Source organism: Scyliorhinus canicula, chromosome 2 (genome assembly GCF_902713615.1).
Source record: "Scyliorhinus canicula chromosome 2, sScyCan1.1, whole genome shotgun sequence".
Taxonomy (NCBI): domain Eukaryota; kingdom Metazoa; phylum Chordata; class Chondrichthyes; order Carcharhiniformes; family Scyliorhinidae; genus Scyliorhinus; species Scyliorhinus canicula.
The window spans coordinates 176207278-176229869 of NC_052147.1; the positions used below are offsets into that span (position 1 = coordinate 176207278).

General features: G+C 45.4%; 1 protein-coding gene across 1 annotated transcript in view; it reads left to right on the forward strand.

The window, feature by feature from the left end:
• The window catches only part of LOC119961789 (serine/threonine-protein kinase 17B-like), a 54903-nt gene extending 39495 nt beyond the window's left edge, over positions 1-15408 (forward strand). Inside the window, 3 exon segments of the mRNA XM_038789115.1 lie at positions 553-732; positions 13272-13530; positions 13532-15408. Coding sequence (XP_038645043.1) covers positions 553-732; positions 13272-13530; positions 13532-13573 — 481 coding nt within the window. The 3' untranslated portion in view covers positions 13574-15408.
• The last annotated feature ends 7184 nt before the right edge of the window (positions 15409-22592 follow it).

Sequence of the window (22592 nt, forward strand, 5' to 3'; positions counted from 1 at the left end):
GGTAAGGTTTAGAATATACCTAATCAGCCTGTTTACAAAACCCAAAATTATGTCCAATATTTGATGTGATTCTGCTTTTGAGCAACGTGCTAAGAATTATGCTGACAACCAATTTAAGACTGTCAGTCGGGCTTGCAGTGTGGTGCATTTGCGTGCATTGGAAGCTACATTTATTAATACACAGGGCCCTGTTCTTTGCAGACCGAGGACAATATGCACACATTGCACCTGTTTCAGCTAAACAAAATAAGTGACTACCATTTGCTGGTTCATTTCTCAGGGCAATGCCTTGACCAAAGTCAAACAATGCTGGACAGTTAACTGTCAGTCACCATCAACTGGAAGTTATTTGGATAAACTTGTCACCTTGATGTTATCATAGGTGCACAGGTGTGATGTTTTAAAGAGAGCTGTGCCAAGCATATCCACCATGCTCTCAAGAAATTACGCCAAAGTTGTGTAATGATGCACACAGCTGTGATTCTTTGCACTGAAATTGGACAAACAATTAGAGATTCTGATTTGCAGTTTTGTTTTGTCTGTTATCTACAGGAGCATTGGAGTGTTGGTTTATATGCTGCTGACAGGAAAGTCACCATTTCAGGGTGAAGATAAACAAGAGACTTTTCTCAATATCTCTCAAGTTAATGTTGATTATTCAGAAGAAACATTTGAAGGAATCTCTAAAACTGCCATTGAATTTATTCAGCAGCTTCTCGTCAAAAAACCTGAGTAAGTATGCATTTGATGGGAAAAATAAAATCATGTACTTAAAAGCATCTTAAAATAGTTCACGAATTCTGCAATAAGTTGTTTGTTGAACTGCACAAATTTGTAAAGTTGTCACATGGTGTTTTTGATAGCTTTAATGTTCTATGTGATTGGCACTAAACTACAATTGTCATTTTGACTTTTCTCAAGTTAAAACGTGGCATTGGTAAAATAAATCTTGAAGAAAAATAGATAATTCGATTTTTATTGAATTTAAGTGTTAGATCAGGTTAAATGTCAATGTCTCAATCATGTTGGGAAGTGTGCTTCTGCGTTAACTATGTTCGAAGTTCTATCATGCAGGAGATTGACTTTCCAAAAATAAAATAATGAAAATCACGTTGGGCATTTTTTTGTAAAGTGCAAATTGGCACAGGCTGAGAATGGATTGCCTTTATCTGCTCTCAAGCAGAATATTTTGTTCAGGGATTGAATGGCATTTCAGAATTACGGAAGTTTTACAGAATTACAGAACTTGGTAGACAGCTGTGTGCTGTATACAGAAGCCGCATCAACACTACTGCAAACTAAACAGCTGTGATATTCTACCTTCTGCTCTCCTTGATATTTTACCATTTTATTATCAGCCTTATTTTAAATCAACATGGTAGTTTTCTACATTGCAACTCAATGAACTGCATTTCAATCAGCTATAATGTTGAAAATAACTTTGTTTAAAGTGGCTGGGGCAGTAGAATAAATCGGGCAGAATAGCAAAGCTACTGGAAGAACTGAAAGTGGACTACCATATATATGAATGGCAAAGCAGATGACCTATTCCACTTTTAAACAGGCTCACTGTGCTTAAGCTACAATGGCATGTTAAATCCATCAGCCCTACCAATGCTGACCACTCAAAGCCACTAATCAAGATGCTTGAACTTCCAACTAGAAACCAAATAAGTCAGTGGATCTGAAACCATTCAAGTGCTTTAACTGTATTTTCACTTGTCTATTCAGGGTTTCTTGGTGCTTTACAATCAAGTGAAGTTGGCAGATAACTACAATAAAATTAATATCTGATTTACTTCATGGTTGTGGCTGACAGCAATTAGTTTTTAAATGGTACAGTTGTTGAAGGATGATGTGCATGAATCGGAGCTTGAAAATGATGTAGAAGAGCATAGGGACCCTGAAATAAAAACAAAACACTTGCGACACAATAGCACAGTGGTTACCATAGTTGATTCAAAGCTCCAGGGTCCCAGGTTCCATTCCCAGTTTAGGGCACTGCCTGTGTGGAGTCTGCACATTCTCCCCGTGTCTGCTTGGGTTTCCTCCGGGTGCTCCGGTTTCCTCCCACAATGTAAAGATGTGCAGCTTAGGTAGATTGCCCATGCTTAATTGCCCTTGGTGTCCAAAAAAACTAAGTGGGGTTAATGGTTATGGGGATAGGGTGGAGGTGTGGGCTTGGGTAGGGTGCTCTTTCCAAGGGCTGGTGCAAACTCTGAGCCGAATCGCCTCCTTCTGCACTGTAAAGTCTATGATTCTCAAAAAAGTGTTGGAATCATTCAACAGGTTTGGCAGCATTTCTGGAGAGAGAAACAGTTTCATCAAGGTTTCAGAAGGTCACCGACCCAAAATGTTAAGTATGTTTCTCTCAACAAATGCTGCCCAATTTGCTGAATATTTCCTGCATTTTCTGTTTTTTATTTCCGATTTCCAGCATCCACGATATTGGACCCTTACTGGCAATCCTCGACTTGTGGATGAACGGAAGTTTTACTTAGGCCTATTTGTAGATCCATATGAATGTTCTCAAACACAGTAGACTGTTATCCAGCCCACATAACTGGAATTCTATACTAACTGGAATTTCTGATCTCCTAATACGAACCATCACTATATCAGCACCATCCGTTAAATGTGCATACTGGATAATAAAGATTTTACTGTACTTATTGGATTATTGCCCTTCAACAAAATTACAAATGGTCAGAGTAGGTTTGTAATTCTTTTTTTTTAATAAACAATTTTATTGAGGTAGTTTTTGGCTTTATAAACAGTTACAGACATCATCAGAAAGGAAGCAAAAAAGGCAAAAATCCACGTACTTTCAATACTTCCACCGTAACATATTGCACAAACCCGCTCCCCTCCCACCGGTACTACCCGCCATATTTTCCTCCTACTCTACTCTACCTCCCTCCCCCCACCCCCCTGCTGACGCTCACTCCCCCGCAAAGAAGTCAATAAATGGTTGCCACCTCCGGGTGAACCCCTGCACAGATCCCCTCAAGGCGAACTTAATTTTTTCCATCCCCAGGAAACTCGACATGTCCGCAAGCCACCACTCAGTCTTCGGGGGCTTTGAGTCCCTCCACGCCAATAACATTCGTCGCCGGGCTATCAGGGAAGCAAAGGCCAAAACATCGGCCTCTTTCTCCCCCTGGACGCCCGGGTCTTCCGAAACCCCACAAATTGCCACCCCTGGACTCATCACCACCCTTGTTTTTAGCACCTGGGACATGACCCCCGCAAATCCCTCCCAGTACCCCCTCAGCTCGGGGCATGCCCAAAACATGTGAACATGGTTCGCTGGTCCTCCCGCGCACCTAGCGCATTTGTCCTCTATCCCGAAAAATTTGCTCATCCGAGCCACCGTCATATGGGCCCGGTGAACGACCTTAAATTGGATCAGCCCGAGCCTAGCACATGTCGCGGTCGAGTTTATCCTACTCAGGGCCTCTGCCCACAGCCCATCCTCCATTTCCCTGCCTATCTCCTCCTCCCATTTAAGTTTCAGTTCCTCTGTCTGGGACCCTTCCTCCCTCATGAGCACCTTATAAATACCCGAGACTCTACCCTCCCCTTCGTCCCTCCCAGAGACTATTCTGTCTAGGATCCCCATTGGCGGGAGGCGCGGGAAAGATGGGACCTGTCTACGAACAAAGTCCCGCAACTGTAGGTATCTAAAATCATTTACCCTTACCAACCCAAATTTCTCCTCCAAGCTCCTCAAACTCGCGAAGCTCCCTTCCAGGAACATATCACCCACCCTTCCCGCCCTTGCTCGCCGCCATACTCGGAACCCCCCATCCATACTGCCGGGGGCAAACCGATGGTTGTCGCAGATTGGCGCCCAGACAGACGCCCCCATCTCCCCCACATGCCTTCTCCACTGGCCCCATATCCGCAGGGTCGCCACCACTACCGGGCTGGTGGTGTACTTGGCCGGCGGCAGCGGTAGAGGAGCCGTGACCAGGGCTTCCAAACTGGAGCCCCTGCACGAAGCCGCCTCCACCCGCTCCCAAATAGACCCCGTACCCACCATCCACTTCCTTATCATAGCAATGTTGGCCGCCCAGTAATAATTAACCAGACTCGGCAAAGCCAGCCCTCCCTCGCTGCGGTTCCTCTCCAACATCGCCTTCTTCACCCGCGGAGACTTTCCCGCCCAGACAAAGCTCATGATCAGCCCGTTAACTCTTTTGAAGAAGGACTGTGGGATAAAGATCAGGAGGCACTGAAAAATAAACAAAAATCGAGGGAGGATTGTCATCTTTACAGTCTGCACCCTCCCTGCCAGCGACAGCGGGAGTGCATCTCATCCCCGAAACTCTCCCTTCATTTGCTCCACCACCCTGGCCAAATTTAACTTATGCAGCCTGCCCCAGTCTCGTGCCACCTGGATTCCCAAATACCGGAAATTTTCCTCAACTAGCCTAAACGGTAGCCCTCTCAATCTGTTCTCCTGGCCCCTTGCCTGGACCACAAACATTTCACTCTTGACCGTATTTAATTTGTATCCTGAGAACTGGCCGAACTCCCTCAGCATTCCCAGTATAGTTCCCATCCCGGCCACTGGGTCCGATACGTACAGGAGCAGGTCGTCTGCATAAAGAGAAACCCTGTGTTCAACCCCGCCCCTCACCATCCCCTTCCAACCCTCTGCGGCTCTCAGCGCAATCGCCAGCGGCTCTATGGCCAGCGCAAACAGCAGCGGGGAGAGCGGGCAGCCCTGCCTGGTCCCTCGGTACAACCTAAAGTACTTCAACACTTCTCTGTTGGTCCTGACGCTGGCCCTCGGGGCCTGATATAATAATTTGATCCAATCCCTCCCCGAACCCAAACCGTCCGAGCACCTCCCATAGATAGTCCCACTCCACCCGGTCAAAAGCCTTCTCGGCGTCCATTGCCACCACTACCGCCACCTCTCTACCCGCCGGGGGCATCATTATCACATTGAGCAATCTCCTCAGATTGGCCGCCAGCTGTCTACCTTTCACGAACCCCGTTTGATCCTCCCCAATCACCTCCGGTACACAGTCCTCCATTCTACCCGCCAGTACCTTTGCCAGGAGCTTGGCGTCTACATTAATCAGGGAGATTGGCCTGTAGGACCCGCACACCTCCGGGTCTTTACCCCGCTTCAATATCAGAGATATGGTGGCTTGTGACATTGTCGGCGGCAGGGTCCCTCTGTCCCTTGCCTCATTGAAAACCCTCGCCAAGACCGGGCCCACCAGCTCAGAGAACTTCCTATAAAACTCAACTGGGTATCCATCCGGCCCCGGGTACTTCCCCGACTGCATGGCCTTTAGGCCCCCCAATATCTCCTCTACTCTAATCGGGGCCCCCAGCTCTTCCACTCGCCCCCCCCCCCCCAACTGTTGGGAATGTTAACCCGTCCAGAAACCTTTTCATCCCCTCCGGTTCTTCCGGCGGCTCCGAAGTATACAGCTTACGATAGAAGTCCCGGAATACCCTATTCAATTCTGCCGGATCCTCCACTTTGCGCCCCCCCCCTCGTCCCTCACTCTACCTATTTCCCTGGCCGCCTCCCTCCTCCTGAGTTGCTGCGCTAACAGTCTGCTAGCCTTTTCCCCATACTCGTACACCACTCCCCTCGCCTTCCTAAGCTGTTCCACGGCCCTGCTCGTGGATAGTGCCCCCAGTTCCGCCTGTAGCCTCTGCCTCTCCCTGAGTAAAACCTCCCCCGGGGACTCCGCGTGCTCTTCATCTATCCGACCCATTTCCCTGACCAATCTATCCATCTCTGCCCGGTCTGCCTTGGCTCTGTGGGCCCCAATTGAAATCAGCTCCCCCCGCACTACTGCCTTTAGCGCCTCCCACACGGTCGCCGCTGAGACCTCCCCAGTGTCAGATTCACCTGCAGGTAATTTTTTATACATTTCCGAAGCCTCTCGCAGATCCCCTCCTCCGACAGCAGTCCCACATCTAGCCTCCATTGCGGGCGTTGATAACTCACTCCCCCGAACTGCAGGTCCACCCAATGCGGGGCATGGTCTGAAATGGTAATTGCTGAGTATTCCGTGTTCTTTACCTCCCCCATACAGTCCCTGCTTAGTACAAAGAAATCTATCCTGGAATATACTTTATGGACGTGCGAATAAAACGAGTAGCCCCTTCCTGTTGGCTGTCCCTCTCTCCAGGGGTCCACTGCCCCCATTTGCTCCATAAACCCTTTCAGCTCCCTTGCCATTGCTGAGAGTCTACCCGTTCTGGGACACGACCGATCCAAAGTCGGGTCAAGGACCATGTTAAAGTCCCCTCCCATTATTAGCCTGCGAGAATCTAAGTCCGGGATCTTCCCCAGCACTCTTTTAATGAAGTCCACGTCGTCCCAGTTCGGGGCATATATATTCACCAGCACCACTCTTCTCCCCTCCAGTCTGCCCCGTACCATCAGGTATCTGCCCCCCCTGTCTGCGGATATGCCCTCTGCCTCAAATTGCACGCGCTTGTTGATCATGATTGCCACCCCTCTGGACTTCGAGTCCAAGTCCGAGTGGAAGACCTGGCTAATCCAGCCCTTCCTTAGCCTGGTCTGGTCTGACACTTTCAGATGTGTCTCCTGCAACATAATTACGTCCGCCCTCAGGGCCCGCAAGTGCGCGAACACCCTCTTAACCGGCCCATTCAGTCCCTTGACGTTCCAGGTGATCAGCCTGGTCGGGGGGCACATCCCATCCCCCCCCCACCCCGCCGGCGGTCAGCCATAGCCTTTCTCGGGCCGGCCCCTGACCCGTGCGTCGCGCCATTCCTGGCCCGCCCTTTGGCTGCCTCCACCCTCGACCTCCTTTCCAGTGCCTATTTCAAGTCCCTCTCCCGTCAGCAGAACAACCCCCCCCTCCCCTAACCCCATCCCCCAATACCCCCACCCCTGCCATCTACTGGCTGTAACTCCCCCCCCCCCCCCCCCCCCCCATCTGACTTCCTTGACTAGCCAATCTGCTAGCCCGGTGACTCAACACTCCGGCGCCTTCCTGTCCCATTCCCCTTGTTTCCCTGTCCTCCTCCCCACCCACTGGGCAAGCCGGCTCCAGTGTCTTCCGCGAGCTGCACAAAAGCCCAAACAGGAAAAAAAAAGAAAAAACCACAGAAAAAAGAGAAAAAGCACATAAATGTCCATGAACAAGGGAAAGAGTCTCAAATGTTCCGCTTGGCCCCTTTGGCCCAGCAAACCGTTGAGCAGCAGTCCAGGCACATTCGGCGTTCCTTCCCACAAAAATCCTCGGGCCCTAACTCGCGTCCTTGGGGCCTCCTTTCGGGACCAGCCCCAGGTCCCTCACAAAATCCATCGCTTCTTCGGGCTCGGAGAAGTAGTGGTGTTGACCCTGGTGTGTGACCCATAGCCGGGCTGGGAACAGCAGTCCAAACTTCACGTGCTTCTTGAACAGCACCTCCTTGACATTCTTAAAGGCTGCTCGCCGCCGAGCCACCTCCTGGCTTAAGTCCTGATAAATGCGGAGAACACTGTTGTTCCACGTGCTGCTCCTGGCGCTCTTTGCCCACTGCAGCACCCGCTCCTTGTCCACGAACCTGTGGAACTTAATCACCATCGGGCGGGGGGGGCCGCCCCTGCCTTGCCTGCACTCTGTGTGCCCCCTCCAGCTCCAGCAGTCGCGGAAAGGCTTCGGCCCCCATCAGCTCCTTCAGCAGGTCTGCTACAAACGCTGCAGCATCAGCTCCCTCCGCCCCCTCCGGGAGGCCGACCATCCTCAGATTGTTCCTGCGGACTCTATTCTCCAGCTCCTCCACTCTGTCCAGCAGTCTTCTCTGCCGCTCTTTCAGGCCGTCCACTTCTAGCGCTGCAACCGTTTGCGCATCCGCCTGCTCCTCCACCGCCTCTCCCAGCTCCTTAACTTTAACATCCTGGGCGTCCAGCCTCTGGTTCAGCTGATCCACCGCTTTCTGGATTGGGTCCAAGCTATCCCGCTTCAGCGCTTCAAAAGTGGACTTCATTACCTGGAGCATGTTATCCAGCGCCAGCTCGATTGCCGAGTCCGGGGTCCGTGTGTCCGCCATCTTAGGTCCCAGGTAATTTTCTTCCGGTCCTTGTCTCTGTCCCTTTTTCTCCTTCTTCTTCTGCCTTCTGGAATCCCGCTGTTCCATATGCCGCAACCCACTCCTCAGCACCTTCGCTGCCGCTTTCCTTCGCCCAGCTCCTTAAATTTTACCTCCTGGGCATCTGAAGTGGGTCCAAGCTGTCCCTCCTCAGCAACTCCAAACTTTTTTTTCCCTTTGTCCTGGAGGAAGGAAGGTCCGTGGGTCCGCCATCTTACCCTTCAGGTCAGCTTCCTCCTTGCCTCCGTCTCTCTCTCTTTCTTCCTCACCTGCTGGCCTCCCACACTTCCATCTGCTGCAGCCCGCTCTCCTCTTCTTTCACGGCAGCCTTTCTGCCGCCCCCGTGGTCCCACTATCGCGGGGAATCAGCTGTTCAGCCCCGCCGGAGTGAGAGCCCGCCGAATGTGCGGCTCACTCGGACATCTCCGCCACCGGAAGCCCAGGTTTGTAATTCTTGACGAGATCACTGAATCAGGGGCTTGGTTTTAAATTGAAGTGGTTTCGGGAATCAAATCCAGTCCCATTTGCAATCATAGGGATGTAATTTATGGAATGCAACTGATTAGGACTGAATAACATAAATTGTTATCTTTGAGCTTCAGTGTATTTTAGATAAGTCAGTGGTTAAGGTTTCATGGGATATTAACCATGATTTGTGGATGTTTGTTGAAAGTTCTGGGTTAATGAGGTGAATGGTCCTTTATTTCATAAATATCTTATCAGTGTCATGAGGAAAATGCTAATTGAGAAATAACCCATGAGATGAAGGTGCAAATTCCAAAGCATGTAATATATACTCTAAAGCTAATAAAGCGCTGACACTGATCCAAATCTCGATAATAATCTTGCATTTGATGCTCCTGTTGTTATGGAATAAAAATTGCCAATCCATAATTTTGACCAAGTCACTTTTTTGGCAGAAAGGAAGAAGTAAAGATTGGCAAGCAAATATTCAGTTGTACTTTGTTCAGTGATGAGCAAGGCAGCCAAACTATTTGTAAATGGATAGGTGACTGGTTAGCACTGCAGAAGCACTTGATTACTGTTGCAACTGACTCTTCAATGTCATAGCAGCATTCTTGTTTGAGTTTTATGTTGGAGTAGTGCTTAAAAGTTGTGTTTTATGTGAGTTTTAAATATAACCAGGGGAAAATATTTAATTTTGTATCCTGAGTATTGCTGAAAAAAGCCGAAGTCAACAACAACCAAATTAACATTCAGTCTGGCTCACAGTTTGGCGCGTTTACGTACACTGGAAGCTACATGTATTAATACACAGGACTCTGTTATTTGTAGTCAGAAAGAATGTGCACACACTGCCCATTTCAGCTAAACAAAATAAGTGGTGACCATTTGCTGGTTCATTCCTCACGGCACTGCCTTGACCAATCTGAGTCAAGCTGCCTGGTTTAAATTTCAAAAAATGCTGGGCAGTTAAGTTTCAATTACCATCAACTGGTGCATTCTCCATGGCAATGCTTCAATCAGAGTCCAACCGATCAACACCCTCTCTTCATACATTATATTGTTGTTGTTTCCCTGTACTTTGATATTTTTGCGATGTCCTGATGAGTGCAAAACGAAAAGCTTTGACAAAATGTTGTCTTCTAGTTCTGTACTACAAAATGACTAATTTTTTGTTTGCTACTTGCGAATACAATCTAAAAAATAAAATAAACTGATGCAAGCATTTTTGAATACATAAACAATGCCTTGAATGAAGTAACCAAGGAAAAACACAATTCATGCTTTAAATTATTTTAGTGTTTGTATGAAAAATACTTTCACTGTTCCAAGAAAAGGTTCCATGATTTTAAAAAAATCATATTTCCTTTGCACTGTAATGAGAGAGGAGCAGGGCTAAAATATGAGGATACTGGAAAATACTGTGAAAACCTAGAAGTAGAACTTTCTAAGGTATCGCAAGTGAGGGTTTCCGGACACTTGTGATAACACCATGGAAGACGCTGTGCCCTTTAACATGAGTAGAATTGGGATGATCATTAGAATATATCAGAAATTGGTGGGAATAGTGAAGTATGGTATTACTGAAAGTCAGCAAGGATCTGCCAGTGATGTGGAACTGTTGGAGTGTGGGAGCACTTACGAATGAACTCTGTTGTCTTGGAGCGACACCAACGTCTGGAGTTTGACAAAAGAGCCCAGGATTATAAGCATTGGAGAGAGGTTCCAGGGTCCATCAATTGTGGGAATGTGTTATTATGGGTTATGACACCGCCATGCATGTATTGTGAAACTGGTGGGTTTGAAGAGGCAAGTTATTGAAGTGTGTATTGAAGAATGGGAATGAGGAGTTCTGGGATGTCAGAGGGGCTGCTGTACTCTTCAATTCCTTCAGGTTTCACAATTCTCTTCACAGAATTGCTATTTCTTCATTCTGTCTACCTCCTACATGAATTGGAGTTACAGTCTAAATTGTACTTTGTAGATGCTTGATCAGCCTTTTCTTTCTCCAGAAAACATTAGTGTGGATCAAAAACTAGGTTGTTATGTATCTCCTGCCTATCCAGTGAGAACATTTCAAAACAGATGAATTCTGTTGTCATCTAACTTTGTAGTCGAAAGATATTTAAATAGGTCAACTTTGCCAACTTTCCATTTGGTTTCCATACCATTTGGAGTTGCACTGTAAGATTTTAGGACTTTGGTATTAATTGATTTTAAAACCCTCACTTGTACTTGACTTATAAGGTATGAATAACTAGTATTTATGAATAGAGTGCAATTTATTATTCTAAGAACACACTAGTTTTAGCTATTTCTTCAAATAGCTGCGGAATACCAGATTTCTAGGCACTTAAGTTTAAAAAAAAATTAAAATGTCTTTCTCACAGACAACAGCCTTCCTGTAAAGATTTCCAACTGTCTTGACTGTCCATCATCTCACTAAAAGAAATTGAACCATTTAAAAGTTGTTAAATAAAATTAGTAGATGTTACAGACCAATAACAAACCGTAAAAATTAGTGGATTATCAAGATCTTGCACAACCAAAGTGCATCAAGATCCAACTTGCCAGATCTGTCATTTTTTTGTTCATGGGATGTGGGTTACCTGGCAAGGTTTATTACCTTTTGAGAAAATTAAGAGTCAACCTCATTGCTTTAGATCTGGAATCACAAGTACACCAGATCAGATGAGGCTACAGGTTTTATTCTGTAAAGACCATTAATAAACCAGATGGTTTTTCGTGATAATTGATAGTTTCATGGTCACCATTATGGACGATACAAAAGGAAACTATGGGCATGACTCTCCCAAAGGGGAACAACGTCCCCATGCGATTACCATGTGTTTCCCGGCGTTTGCAGTGCCAAGAAACACACAAAATCATAGAGATCAGAAGGAGGTCATTTGGCCCATTGGGTCTGCACTGGCCCTCCAAAAGAGCGGCCCACACTCTGTCCTATCCCCGTAACCTCACCTAACTGTTGGACATTAAGGGGCAATTTAGCATGGCCAATCCACCCAACCTGCATATCTTTGGTCTGTACGAGGAAACCAGAGCACCTGGAGGAAACCCACGCAAGACACAGGTACAAAGTGCAAACTCCACACCAGTCACACAAGGCCGGAATTCATCCCAGGTCCCTGGCACTGGCAGCACTGCACCCACTGTGCCACAGTACCTCACAGAACTAAACAATCTCACCCTGTCCAAATCTTTCATACAATTCAAAGCATCCTGGGAAAGAAACAGTCTTGGAGAAATTGGAGTTTGTCAGTGTCCCAAAAACTGACACAAACTTGGTTGTGCCAGACAGAATTAAAAGAATTTCACTGGTTGGAGGCAAGTACCAAGTTGCATGAGTACATGCACAGTTACCCCTGTGCAGTATACATACCACTCCAATACCGGAAAAAATGGCAGAGTTTGGTCAAATGAAGACTTGGACACAGCCCAGTGCCATTTTTTGTATAATGCCACCGATCTGTTTTCTCAATTGGCAGACAATGTAATTCAGGAGGGTATACTCAGCCAAGCAGAGTGGGACTACCAATAGTTTGGTATGTGCAGTTCAAACTAATAAACGGCATTAAGGCTTTTCATTGGGATTATGTAGAAATTATGCAAGGGATAGCTATTCAACGCGACTCGCATTGTATAAGGAGCCCGAATGGGATTATGCTAAGACTGCACATAGCCCTGTTTTGTACAGTGGGGAGCTCCGCTCACTAGAGCTCCCCAGTGTAGCGAGTAGTCAGAACACCATTTTCAAATGCCGTCCTGTTCTCCGAGGCCTCCAAAGTGAACCCTAACTAGCTTCCCCCACATAGGGCACCCTGCCCCAATTGCACATGCGCAAGAAATGGCATCTTGGCAGTGCCAATGCCAACTGACAATGCCATATGGGGGCTTGGCAATTTCAGGCTGGCACCCAGGCAGCACTGCCAGGGTACCCACGTGACACCAGGAGTGTCAGAGCAGCATCCAGCCCAAAGGGCATGAAGCTGGGGGCCTCCAATCCCCTTGAGTGCCATTCTGCCTGGTTCCCATTTGTGGTTGTTTGAGGTCTCTGAGGCAAAGGGGCTGGATCCCAAAGCCTCAGGTACCTCATGTATCTGCACATTAGAGTCAGACTAGCTGTCTCGCTCTAATATGCAGATTTGCCAATCCCGCCCACAATCCATCCATTTAGTTTTCAAATATTTCCTTTTGGCTGACCTGTATTTCACTACTTATCCATGGTTCTTGCCTCATTTCTATGACGGGAAGCGAAAATCACAGGACTGTGCCCTATTTTCACTTTATGTAAAACTTGTTAAAGAAACACCTTTTACGTTGGTCTCAATTCTGTAATGTTTAGCAGTTGCTTCAGTTTGGAGGAGGAAATGTACCCTACTACATTGGTTAACCTTTCTGCCCATCAGTCTTGAGCCTATCAGCCTTGACCCATTCTTTTATTCATGAAGTCATTTAATGACTTGACTGGTTGCTACGTCTTGTTTTGTTCATGATGCTTTTTGTTTATCTTGTTTAACAAATAAATCAATGGTGTTTTGTACTGTCATGAAATTGATCTTTAGCTGTTTAAGTCACTGGCAGATGCACAATAGTTTGGTTTGATGTGATTGAACAACTATTTTAACTGTTTTCATTAATCGGCATCATTTTGTCTTTCTTAAAAAAAAATTAGACAAATTATAACTTCTCTTTTCATCTTGAAGGGACCGATTAAATGCTGAAGCATGTCTTTTTCATCCATGGCTGCAAGCAGAAGAATTGATGATGAATTCTGTGCCTGAAATTATGCCGTGTGCTTCACAGTCCGAAGAGTGCACTAAGCCGTTAGAAGAAAACCCTGTACGATCCCTGACATTTGGCGTTTGCAGACATTTGGATAAAGAAAATATTTCTGATGAATCTACTATCGTTCCCAAACGATTCCGATTTGATGATTCGTACAAAAGTTGTCATGAGGTCACCGGGGAATTGGTATTCTGAAACTACACAGTTCATTGCAAATTGAATGCACTTTGGGAAATCCTCCCCTTTTATGTTGGGCTTGATCACTTTATAAAAGTGATCCAGATGTATGTGACTTGTAAGTCGATAAATGTTTTCTTGGTAAATTTAAGCAGTGACTCCGTGGAGCACTGATAAATTAGCACTTTCAAACTTTTTTTTAAAAAAAAGTTACATGGAAGCACACCAACCTTTTGCACTTATCTCGATAGGAAATACTCATGTGAAATGATTTAGAATTATGGCTATTAAGCTTAGGATAATGAGCAAATTGAAAGTGATGTCTTAATGTCTACTTGATTCATTCCATGTTGAATGGTTCTATTAGTACACCAATATGAACCTCCTTTTTAAGGCAGCTAGGTTTTACTGGACAGCTGTAATTGAGGTCAGTGATTATAGTTCACAAATTTAATATAATATAATTATTAAAGATTTTTCACAGTTGCAGCAACTCCATGATAAAGATAATTTATTTGGATAAATTGTGATTATGTGAGAAACCCTGAGGTGGTTCAATTTGTAAGGAGGTTGTTCAAACTTGCTCAAATGGCATGTTGCAATTGTAGTTGTAGTTTGAAAATTTTGTTCTTCTAAACAATAGTCTTCAGTATAAAATAAAATTATTCCCTGCAGAGAAAACTGCTTCTGTTGCATTCTGTTTATAAAAAAAAAAGTTGCATTCCTTTTTGTTGTACCAAGGTTCATTGCTGATTGGTAGCCTGACGGATTTGATTCTTTCAGTTTTTAGTATAAATGTACATAAATCTCAAAAATAAATTCTGAACAAACAATTAGAAGTTATGCTTCCATGTAACAATATTGTTAGGTTTTGGCCTACTTCTGTGCTCACCTATTCATGATTGTTTCATTATGATGAATAGGAGAAGATATATGGGGTGACAAATGCAGGGGTGAAAAACCCTGTCTTGCATTCATTCATGTTCTTAATTTGGTGCAAACACATTTGGCATTGTTCTCAGCTTTTTCAGAAGGAAATCTTGATTCACCAAGGATTATAACTTTTTCCAGTTGTGGTTTTGGATGTGTTGATTATGCATATTAAATTGAAGCAATAGATGGATAGTTGAAAATATTTTGAGTAAATATTTTTCTGCACTTTTTCCACTTTATATGTGACAGTTGCCTTATTTTGGAATCCTAAGGCAACCAATTTTAATTTTTTAAGAGGGTAATGTACATGTGGAAGTGGTCTGTCTCAAATGAAATTTGGGGATGTATTACCTGCCAATATTTAGAGATATTTTAATGGCTTCATGAATAATCATGCTTTTAGATGTCCAGTCAAAACTTAAGGACAGCACAGTAGGACAAGTGGATAGCACTGTGGCTTCATAGTGCCAGGGTCCCAGGTTTGATTCCCCGCTGGGTCACTGTGCGGATCTGGTCTGCAGTTCTCCCAGTGTCTGCGTGGGTTTCTTCCAGGTACTCCAGTTTCCTCCCACAGTCCAAAGACGTGCAGGTTAGGTGCATTGACCATGCTAAATTGCCCTTAGTGGCCAAAAAGATTAGATGGGGTTATTGGGTTAAGGGGATGGGGTGGAAGTGAGGGCATAAGTGGCTCGGTGCAGACTCGATGGGCCGAATGACCACCTTCTGCATTGTATATTCTATGTTCACATGACAATGCAGGAAGCCTGAATCATGGCTTTAAACATAGAATGCATGGGTCATTGCTACAATGGAAGTCATGGAATCTTCAATCCAATGAAGATGACACTTTCCCTTTTGAAAATTTAAAACTTAGGATACATATCTAATTTTGATTCATTCATGTTAATGTTTTATAATTTGAAAATTAAATCTGATGAAATATGACTTTCGTGCTTGGAAATCTTTTCATTTTTTATGACATTTTGCAAATTATAATTTAATTTCTCAGAAATATTTTGTCAATTTATTTAATTCAAGCTTGAACGAAGGTCTTTGTAATATATGAAATGAATATATTTATTATATATCTGAAGTTCTGCTCAGCAGTTTCCAGGAACCAGATTTAAGTCCCATCTGCCTCTTATTTTGTAAAGGCAATGGTGGGTGTGAGGGGGGGGGGAGGGGGTGAAATGAGCCAGAAATATCTTTCACCAATGGTTCAATATGTAACAACTGTGCTTGTGAAGCCAACTTTGTTCGTTCAGGGAATCTGAAATTTAGGCTTCGAAGGAAATGCTTGACATGACAGTCCACAGTCGGTACAGTTTGCAGATGACACAAAAATTTGTGAGATGGTAAATAGCAATGAGGAAAGCCTTGGATTACAGGACAATATAGAGGGGCTGATCAGATGGGCAGAACAATGGCAAATGAACAGATGGATAAGGTGGTTAAGAAGACTTATGGGATACTTGCCTCTGTTAGCTGAGGCATAGAATATAAGAGCAGGCAGGTTATAATGGAGCTGTATAAAATGCTTGTTAGGTCACAGCTGGAGTATTGTGTGCAGTTCTGGTTGCCATACTATAGAAAGGGAGGGCAGAGAGGAGATTCCCCAGGATGGCCTGGAACGTTTCGGTTGTGAAGAGTGGCTGACTAGAACAAAGAACAAAGAAAATTACAGCACAGGAACAGGTCCTTCGGCCCTCCCAGCCTGCACCGATCCAGATCCTTTATCTAAACCTGTCTCCTATTTTCCAAGGTCTACTTCCCTCTGTTCCCGCCATTCATATACCTGTCTAGATGCTTCTTAAATGATGCTATCGTGCCCGCCTCTACCACCTCCGCTGGTAAAGCGTTCCAGGCACCCACCACCCTCTGCGTTATAAACTTTCCACGCACATCTCCCTTAAACTTTCCCCCTCTCACCTTGAAATCATGACCCCTTGTAACTGACACCCCCACTCTTGGGAAAAGCTTGTTGCTGTCCACCCTGTCCATACCTCTCATAATTTTGTAGACCTCAATCAGGTCCCCCCTCAACCTCCGTCTTTCCAACGAAAACAATCCTAATCTACTGAACCTTTCTTCATAGCTAGCACCCTCCATACCAGGCAACATCCTGGTGAACCTCCTCTGCACCCTCTCCAAGGCATCCACATCCTTCTGGTAATGTGGCGACCAGAACTGCATGCAGTATTCCAAATGTGGCCGAACCAAAGTCCTATACAACTGTAACATGACCTGCCAACTCTTGTACTCAATACCCCGTCCGATGAAGGCAAGCATGCTGTATGCCTTCTTGACCACTCTATCAACCTGCGTTGCCACCTTCAGGGTACAATGGACCTGAACTCCCAGATCTCTCTGTACATCAATTTTCCCCAAGACCCTTCCATTGACCATATAGTCCGCTCTTGAATTTGATCTTCCAGAATGCATCACCTCGCATTTGCCTGGATTGAATTCCGTCTGCCATTTCTCATGCCCAACTCTCCAATCTATCTATATTTTGTTGTATTCTCTGACAGTCCTCCTCGCTATCTGCAACTCCACCAATCTTAGTATCATCTGCAAACTTGCTAATCAGACCACCTATACCTTCCTCCAGGTCATTTATGTAGATCACAAACAACAGTGGTCCGAGCACGGATCCCTGTGGAACACCACTAGTCACCCTTCTCCATTTTGAGACACTCCCTTCCACCACTACTCTCTGTCTCCTGTTGCCCAGCCAGTTCTTTATCCATCTAGCTAGTACACCCTGAACCCCATACGACTTCACTTTTTCCATCAACCTGTCATGGGAAACCTTATCAAATGCCTTACTAAAGTCCATGTATACGACATCTACAGCCCTTCCCTCATCAATTAACTTTGTCACTTCCTCAAAGAATTCTATTAGGTTTGTAAGACATGACCTTCCCTGTACAAAACCATGCTGCCTATCACTGATAAGTCTTATTTTCTTCCAGATGTGAATAGATCCTATCCCTCAGTATCTTCTCCAACAGTTTGCCTACCACTGACGTCAAGCTCACAGGTCTATAATTCCCTGGATTATCCCTGCTACCCTTCTTAAACAAAGGGACAACATTAGCAATTCTCCAGTCCTCCGGGACCTCACCCGTGCTCGAGGATGCTGCAAAGATATCTGTTAAGGCCCCAGCTATTTCGACCCTCGCTTCCCTCAGTAACCTGGGATAGATCCCATCCGGTCCTGGGGACTTGTCCACCTTAATGTCTTTTACACTAGGTGGAATTGTTTTCTTTGGAGCAGAATGCTTGGGGGGGGGGGGGGGGGGGGGTGGCAGGAGAGAGACCTGATTGAGGTGAATAAAATTGAGGGAAGTAGGGTAGATGGAAGAAACCTTTCCACTTAGAGGGGTCAATATCCAAGGGGCCATTTCCATGGGGCATAGATTTAAGGGCCGAGGCAGGAGATTTAGAGGGGATTTGAGGGAAAACCTTTTCACCCAGAGAGTGGTGGGAATCTGCAACTCACTGCCTGAAAGGATGGTAGAGACGGAAATCCTTCCAGCATTTAAATGAGCACTGGATATGCCATTCCATATAAGGCAACAGGCAAAGTGCTGAAAAATTGGATTATCATAGGTAGGTGCTTGATGGCCAGAGCGGGCACGATGGGTCGAAGGGCCTCTTTTTGCTGTAAAATTCTGACTGACTCAACTTGGATATTTAACTTGGAATCATGCAATGCTTATGAACAGATGTGTGAATCCTAAACATACGTACGTACATATGCCAGGAAAAGTGAGATCTGGGGTGGTAACGAGAGAGAATTGGGTTGTTGTGGTACATTGATGTGGTGGTTTCATTAAGGTGAAGCACACTGTACAAGTCTGTAGTACAAGGTTTTAGTTAGAATCCTGGAGTTTTGGTCAACATGCGATGAGTCGTACTGAGGCTTTCAAAGGAGTGAAAATGAGGGCCACGAGATGAATTCACAATTTGAAGCACTTTGGTTTTCAAGATAGGATTAAAAAACTGGAACTCTAGGCCTTTAGAGAGGGTGTAAACTTTAAGGTGGTGTGGTCTATAAGATGAAGGGAATAGTTTGTGTTTCAGCAGATGTGTTCCAATTAAATAGGTTAAGGAGGATCGGAGATGGTAACTTTTCAAGTTGTACAAGATCAGATCCATGTTAGATATCGCAGGCTAACTCTCCCACAGAATCAGGGACCTTTGGAACAGGCTGCCAGCTTATATAGTGCCCACTGATTCACTGGATTCATTTAATAATCTTTATTAGTGTCATAAGTAGGTGTACATTAACACTACAATGAAGTCACTGTGAAAATCCCCTAGTTGCCATACTATGGCGCCTGTTCGGATACACTGAGGGAGAAGCATGAGCTAGACCTGTTTTGGGGGGTCTGATTCTGATGTTGTTTAATTCGGAGCCTAACCTCCTGCAGTGCTTTGAGCTGAGGGGATATATTTCTCTCAAAATTGACCTGGGTATTTCTGTTTCTTCCCTCTCTCAGGTGATCACATATTAGGTGGATTGTGGAATGTACAGTAAGTTTCCACTTTTAAGTTGCCCTGTTTTATGTTCTAATACAGGGGTGGGCAAACTTTTCCGTGCAAGGGCCACATTCAGAAATTCACAAAGGGCCGCATAGTATATTAAGTAAAATAATTACTTCACCCGGTTATGATTCTGGGCACCTCATATAGAACATAGAACAGTACAGCACAGAACAGGCCCTTCGGCCCTCGACGTTGTGCCGAGCAATGATCACCCTACTCAAGTCAACGTATCCACCCTATACCAGTAAGTAACCCAACAGCACCCGCACCACCCCCGCCCCCCCCCCCCCCCCCCCCATTAACCTTAAAAAAAAAAATTTTTTTTAATGACTTGGTGGGCCGCAGAAATAGTTTGCCCACCCCTGTTCTAATATAATGCCAAGTGTGTTATAGAGCCAATATTCATGGTTGATCTTTTCAGCATAATATTCATGCTGAGAGTTATGTGGGGTTACGTGACCTGACTGGTGCCATTTGAGCGAGTGAGAGGACACTCTGACACACGTCAGTTCCCTCAGCACATCCCAAAACTTATAGCCCAGCCAGTCCTGCACATCCTCCACCACACCCAGGGCAGTAGACCTCCTCCACAGAACAGCGCCCTGCTCACCCAGATGAAGAGAAGGAAAACCCTTTAACAGAAAAGCACCCGAGTTGTTTTAGGAACGATCAACAAATCAATCCAGGATTAACTATGCCCATCTCTACATGTGCCACCACTCATTCCCTAAAATCAGCAACCTTAAGGAAAAATCAGAAGGAGCACAGTCCTCCCCAGGATACATAATCTGCCAGGCCATTGACAAAGATAGGCACAGATACTTGGGGTTAGTTCTAACTAGTGGACTATCTTTGATCTCTGTGAGGATTTCACCAACTCTACCACCCATCTCCACCAGGGGAGGGGTTGGAATAGTGTTATTATCACCGGACTAGTAAACCAGTAACTCAGGGTAATGCTCTGGGGACCTGGGTTTGAATCTCATCACTGCAATGGTGAAATTTGAATTCAATAAAAACCTGGAATTTAAAAAGTCTAATGATGACCATGAAACCATTGTTGATTGTCACAAAAACCCATCTGGTTCACTCTGCTCCTTTAGGGAAGAAAATCTGCCACCTTACCTGGTCTGACCTACATGTGACTAGACCCAGCAATGTGGTTGACTCAACAGCCCCCCCTTCGAGGGCAATTAGAGATGGGCAATAAACGCTGGCCAGCCAGCGACACCCTCGTCCCATGAACAAATTTTTTATAAACCACTATCCATCGCCCTGTCATGGCTCCACTGATCTTCACTATCAACAAGATTAAGGGGTGTCCAAAACACACTTCCTTCCCATAACCGTAAGGATAACTGCACAGAAAAAGGAATAAAACTGAGAACAGATCACATAATTGACTTAATATGGTTTTTGCTAGAACAGGATGACAGGTAACTTTTGCCCGCATGCTCACATTTTTACAGGAGAAAAGACAACAAATTATCAACAACATAATCATAACGGAGTGTTATCCAGGATGGTTGACAGGATCAGCAAAAACTTCTCATGATTTCTCATTCTAAAGAACACAGCACCTTCACTTAACAGGATAATATATGGCCAGCGATTTTGTGTGTGGGGGGGGCAATCGACCACAGGCCTCAAAGACGTGATGCATTGCGCTCTGTTGAACCTGTTATGCCCAGCCTCCAAATCCGGATTGCTAAAGCATAACAGCCAATCTTCAAATTCAGTGGGGAACTCGTCTCACTTCCTGTAAGAAACCAGACACATGGACATCCCTTGCCCAGCCCTTGCCTCACGTGTTTGTCAGGATATGCGAGACATGCAGCACGGTCTCAAAAAACAGAACGCTGCCACTTACCAGGGAAAGTGTTCTATCAAATGCATGGAGTCTCCACCTCCTCCATCCTCTCCAAGATACTTTGCGGTTCCTCAAGGTGAGCGCCAAAGACCTGCAACACTGAGCTGAGAGCGTCATCCAGAAAGAACTGAGGCGGTCATCAACCTGATGCCCACTGCACCGTCGGAGTGCAGGCCTGCTCATCAGCAACAACGTCACTGCAAGCTGGCCCACACCCTCACCCACTCCAACCATCTCAATCACACAAAGATTCTTTACGATTTCACTCCGCTTTTCATCGCAAAACTCCAATCAGATTACATTGCTGTAGTGTTTCCATCCCTCCTTCCTCCTCAAACCAAAACAGGAGGAACAGCATTCACCGGAGGGTGGTACTGAAAATCATTCTGGAAGAAATCTGTGCAGTCACCACAACTTGGGGATTGAGGAGGACATACTGTGAAAGAACGGAATAGCCCATATGTTACATTGCTGGAGTATTTCCATCCCTCCTTCCTCCTCAAACCAAAAAAAGAGCGAGACAGAACTTTAGGAGAGCACCAGACCTGCAAGGGACACTGGTATGGATTTAAGAAGGCAGCTGTTTGGTGAGTCATTTTTCTGAGTGTTTTTTATTTTCTTAAAAGTAATTTAATATTTAACAGGGTTAGTCATGACAGTTGGTGGGGCTTGGTGTTCCGCCTGCGACATGTGGTCAATCATGAATGCTGACGGCATCCCTGACAATTACATCTGCGCGAAGTGTATCCAGCTGCACTTGCTGATTGAACGAATGGATCGGTTTAAGCAACAGCTGGGCGTACTAAGTAACCAAATAGCAGAAAGTGCCATAGATGGAAGTTTTTTTTATAAATTTACAGTACCCAATTCATTTTTTCCAATTAAGGGCCAATTTAACGTGTTCAATCCACCTACCTTGCACATCTTTGGGTTGTGGGGGCAAAACCAACGCAAGCACGGCGAGAATATGCAAACTCCACACAGACAGTGACCCAGAACCGGGATCGAACCTGGGACTTCGGCACCGTGAGACTGCAGTGCTACCATTGCACAACCGTGTTACCTTCATAGATGGAAGTTATAGAGATATGGTCACCCAAGGTTCAGGAAGATAGATGGGTGACCACTAGACGGGGAAGGCATTCAGTACAGATGTCCCCTGTGGTTGTGCCCTTCTCGAACAAGTATGCCCTTTGGATACTGATGAGGGGGATGGCCCATCAGGTGACAGCAGCAATAGTAGCCAGAGCTGTGGCACCATGGCTGGCCCTGCTGTACAGAGGAGGGGGCAAAGCATAATAGAGCAATACTAATTGGGATTCGATAGGGGCACAGGTAAGAACATAAGAACTAGGAGCAGGAGTAGGGTATATGGCCCCTCGAGCCTGCTCCGCCATTCAATGAGATCATGGCTGATCTTTTATGGACTCAGCTCCACTTTCCCACCCGAACACCATAACCCTTAATCCCTTTATTCTTCAGAAAACTATCTATCTTTATCTTAAAAGGTAAGTGCTCCTGCGATTGCGAAAGAGACTCCAGGATAATAATAATAATCTTTAATCTTTATTGTCTCAAGTAGGCTTACATTTACACTGCAATGGAGTTACTGTGAAAAGCCCCGAGTCGCCACATTCCGGCGCATGTTCAGGTACACAGGAAGAATTCAGAATATCCAATTTACCTAACAGCACGTCTTTCGGGA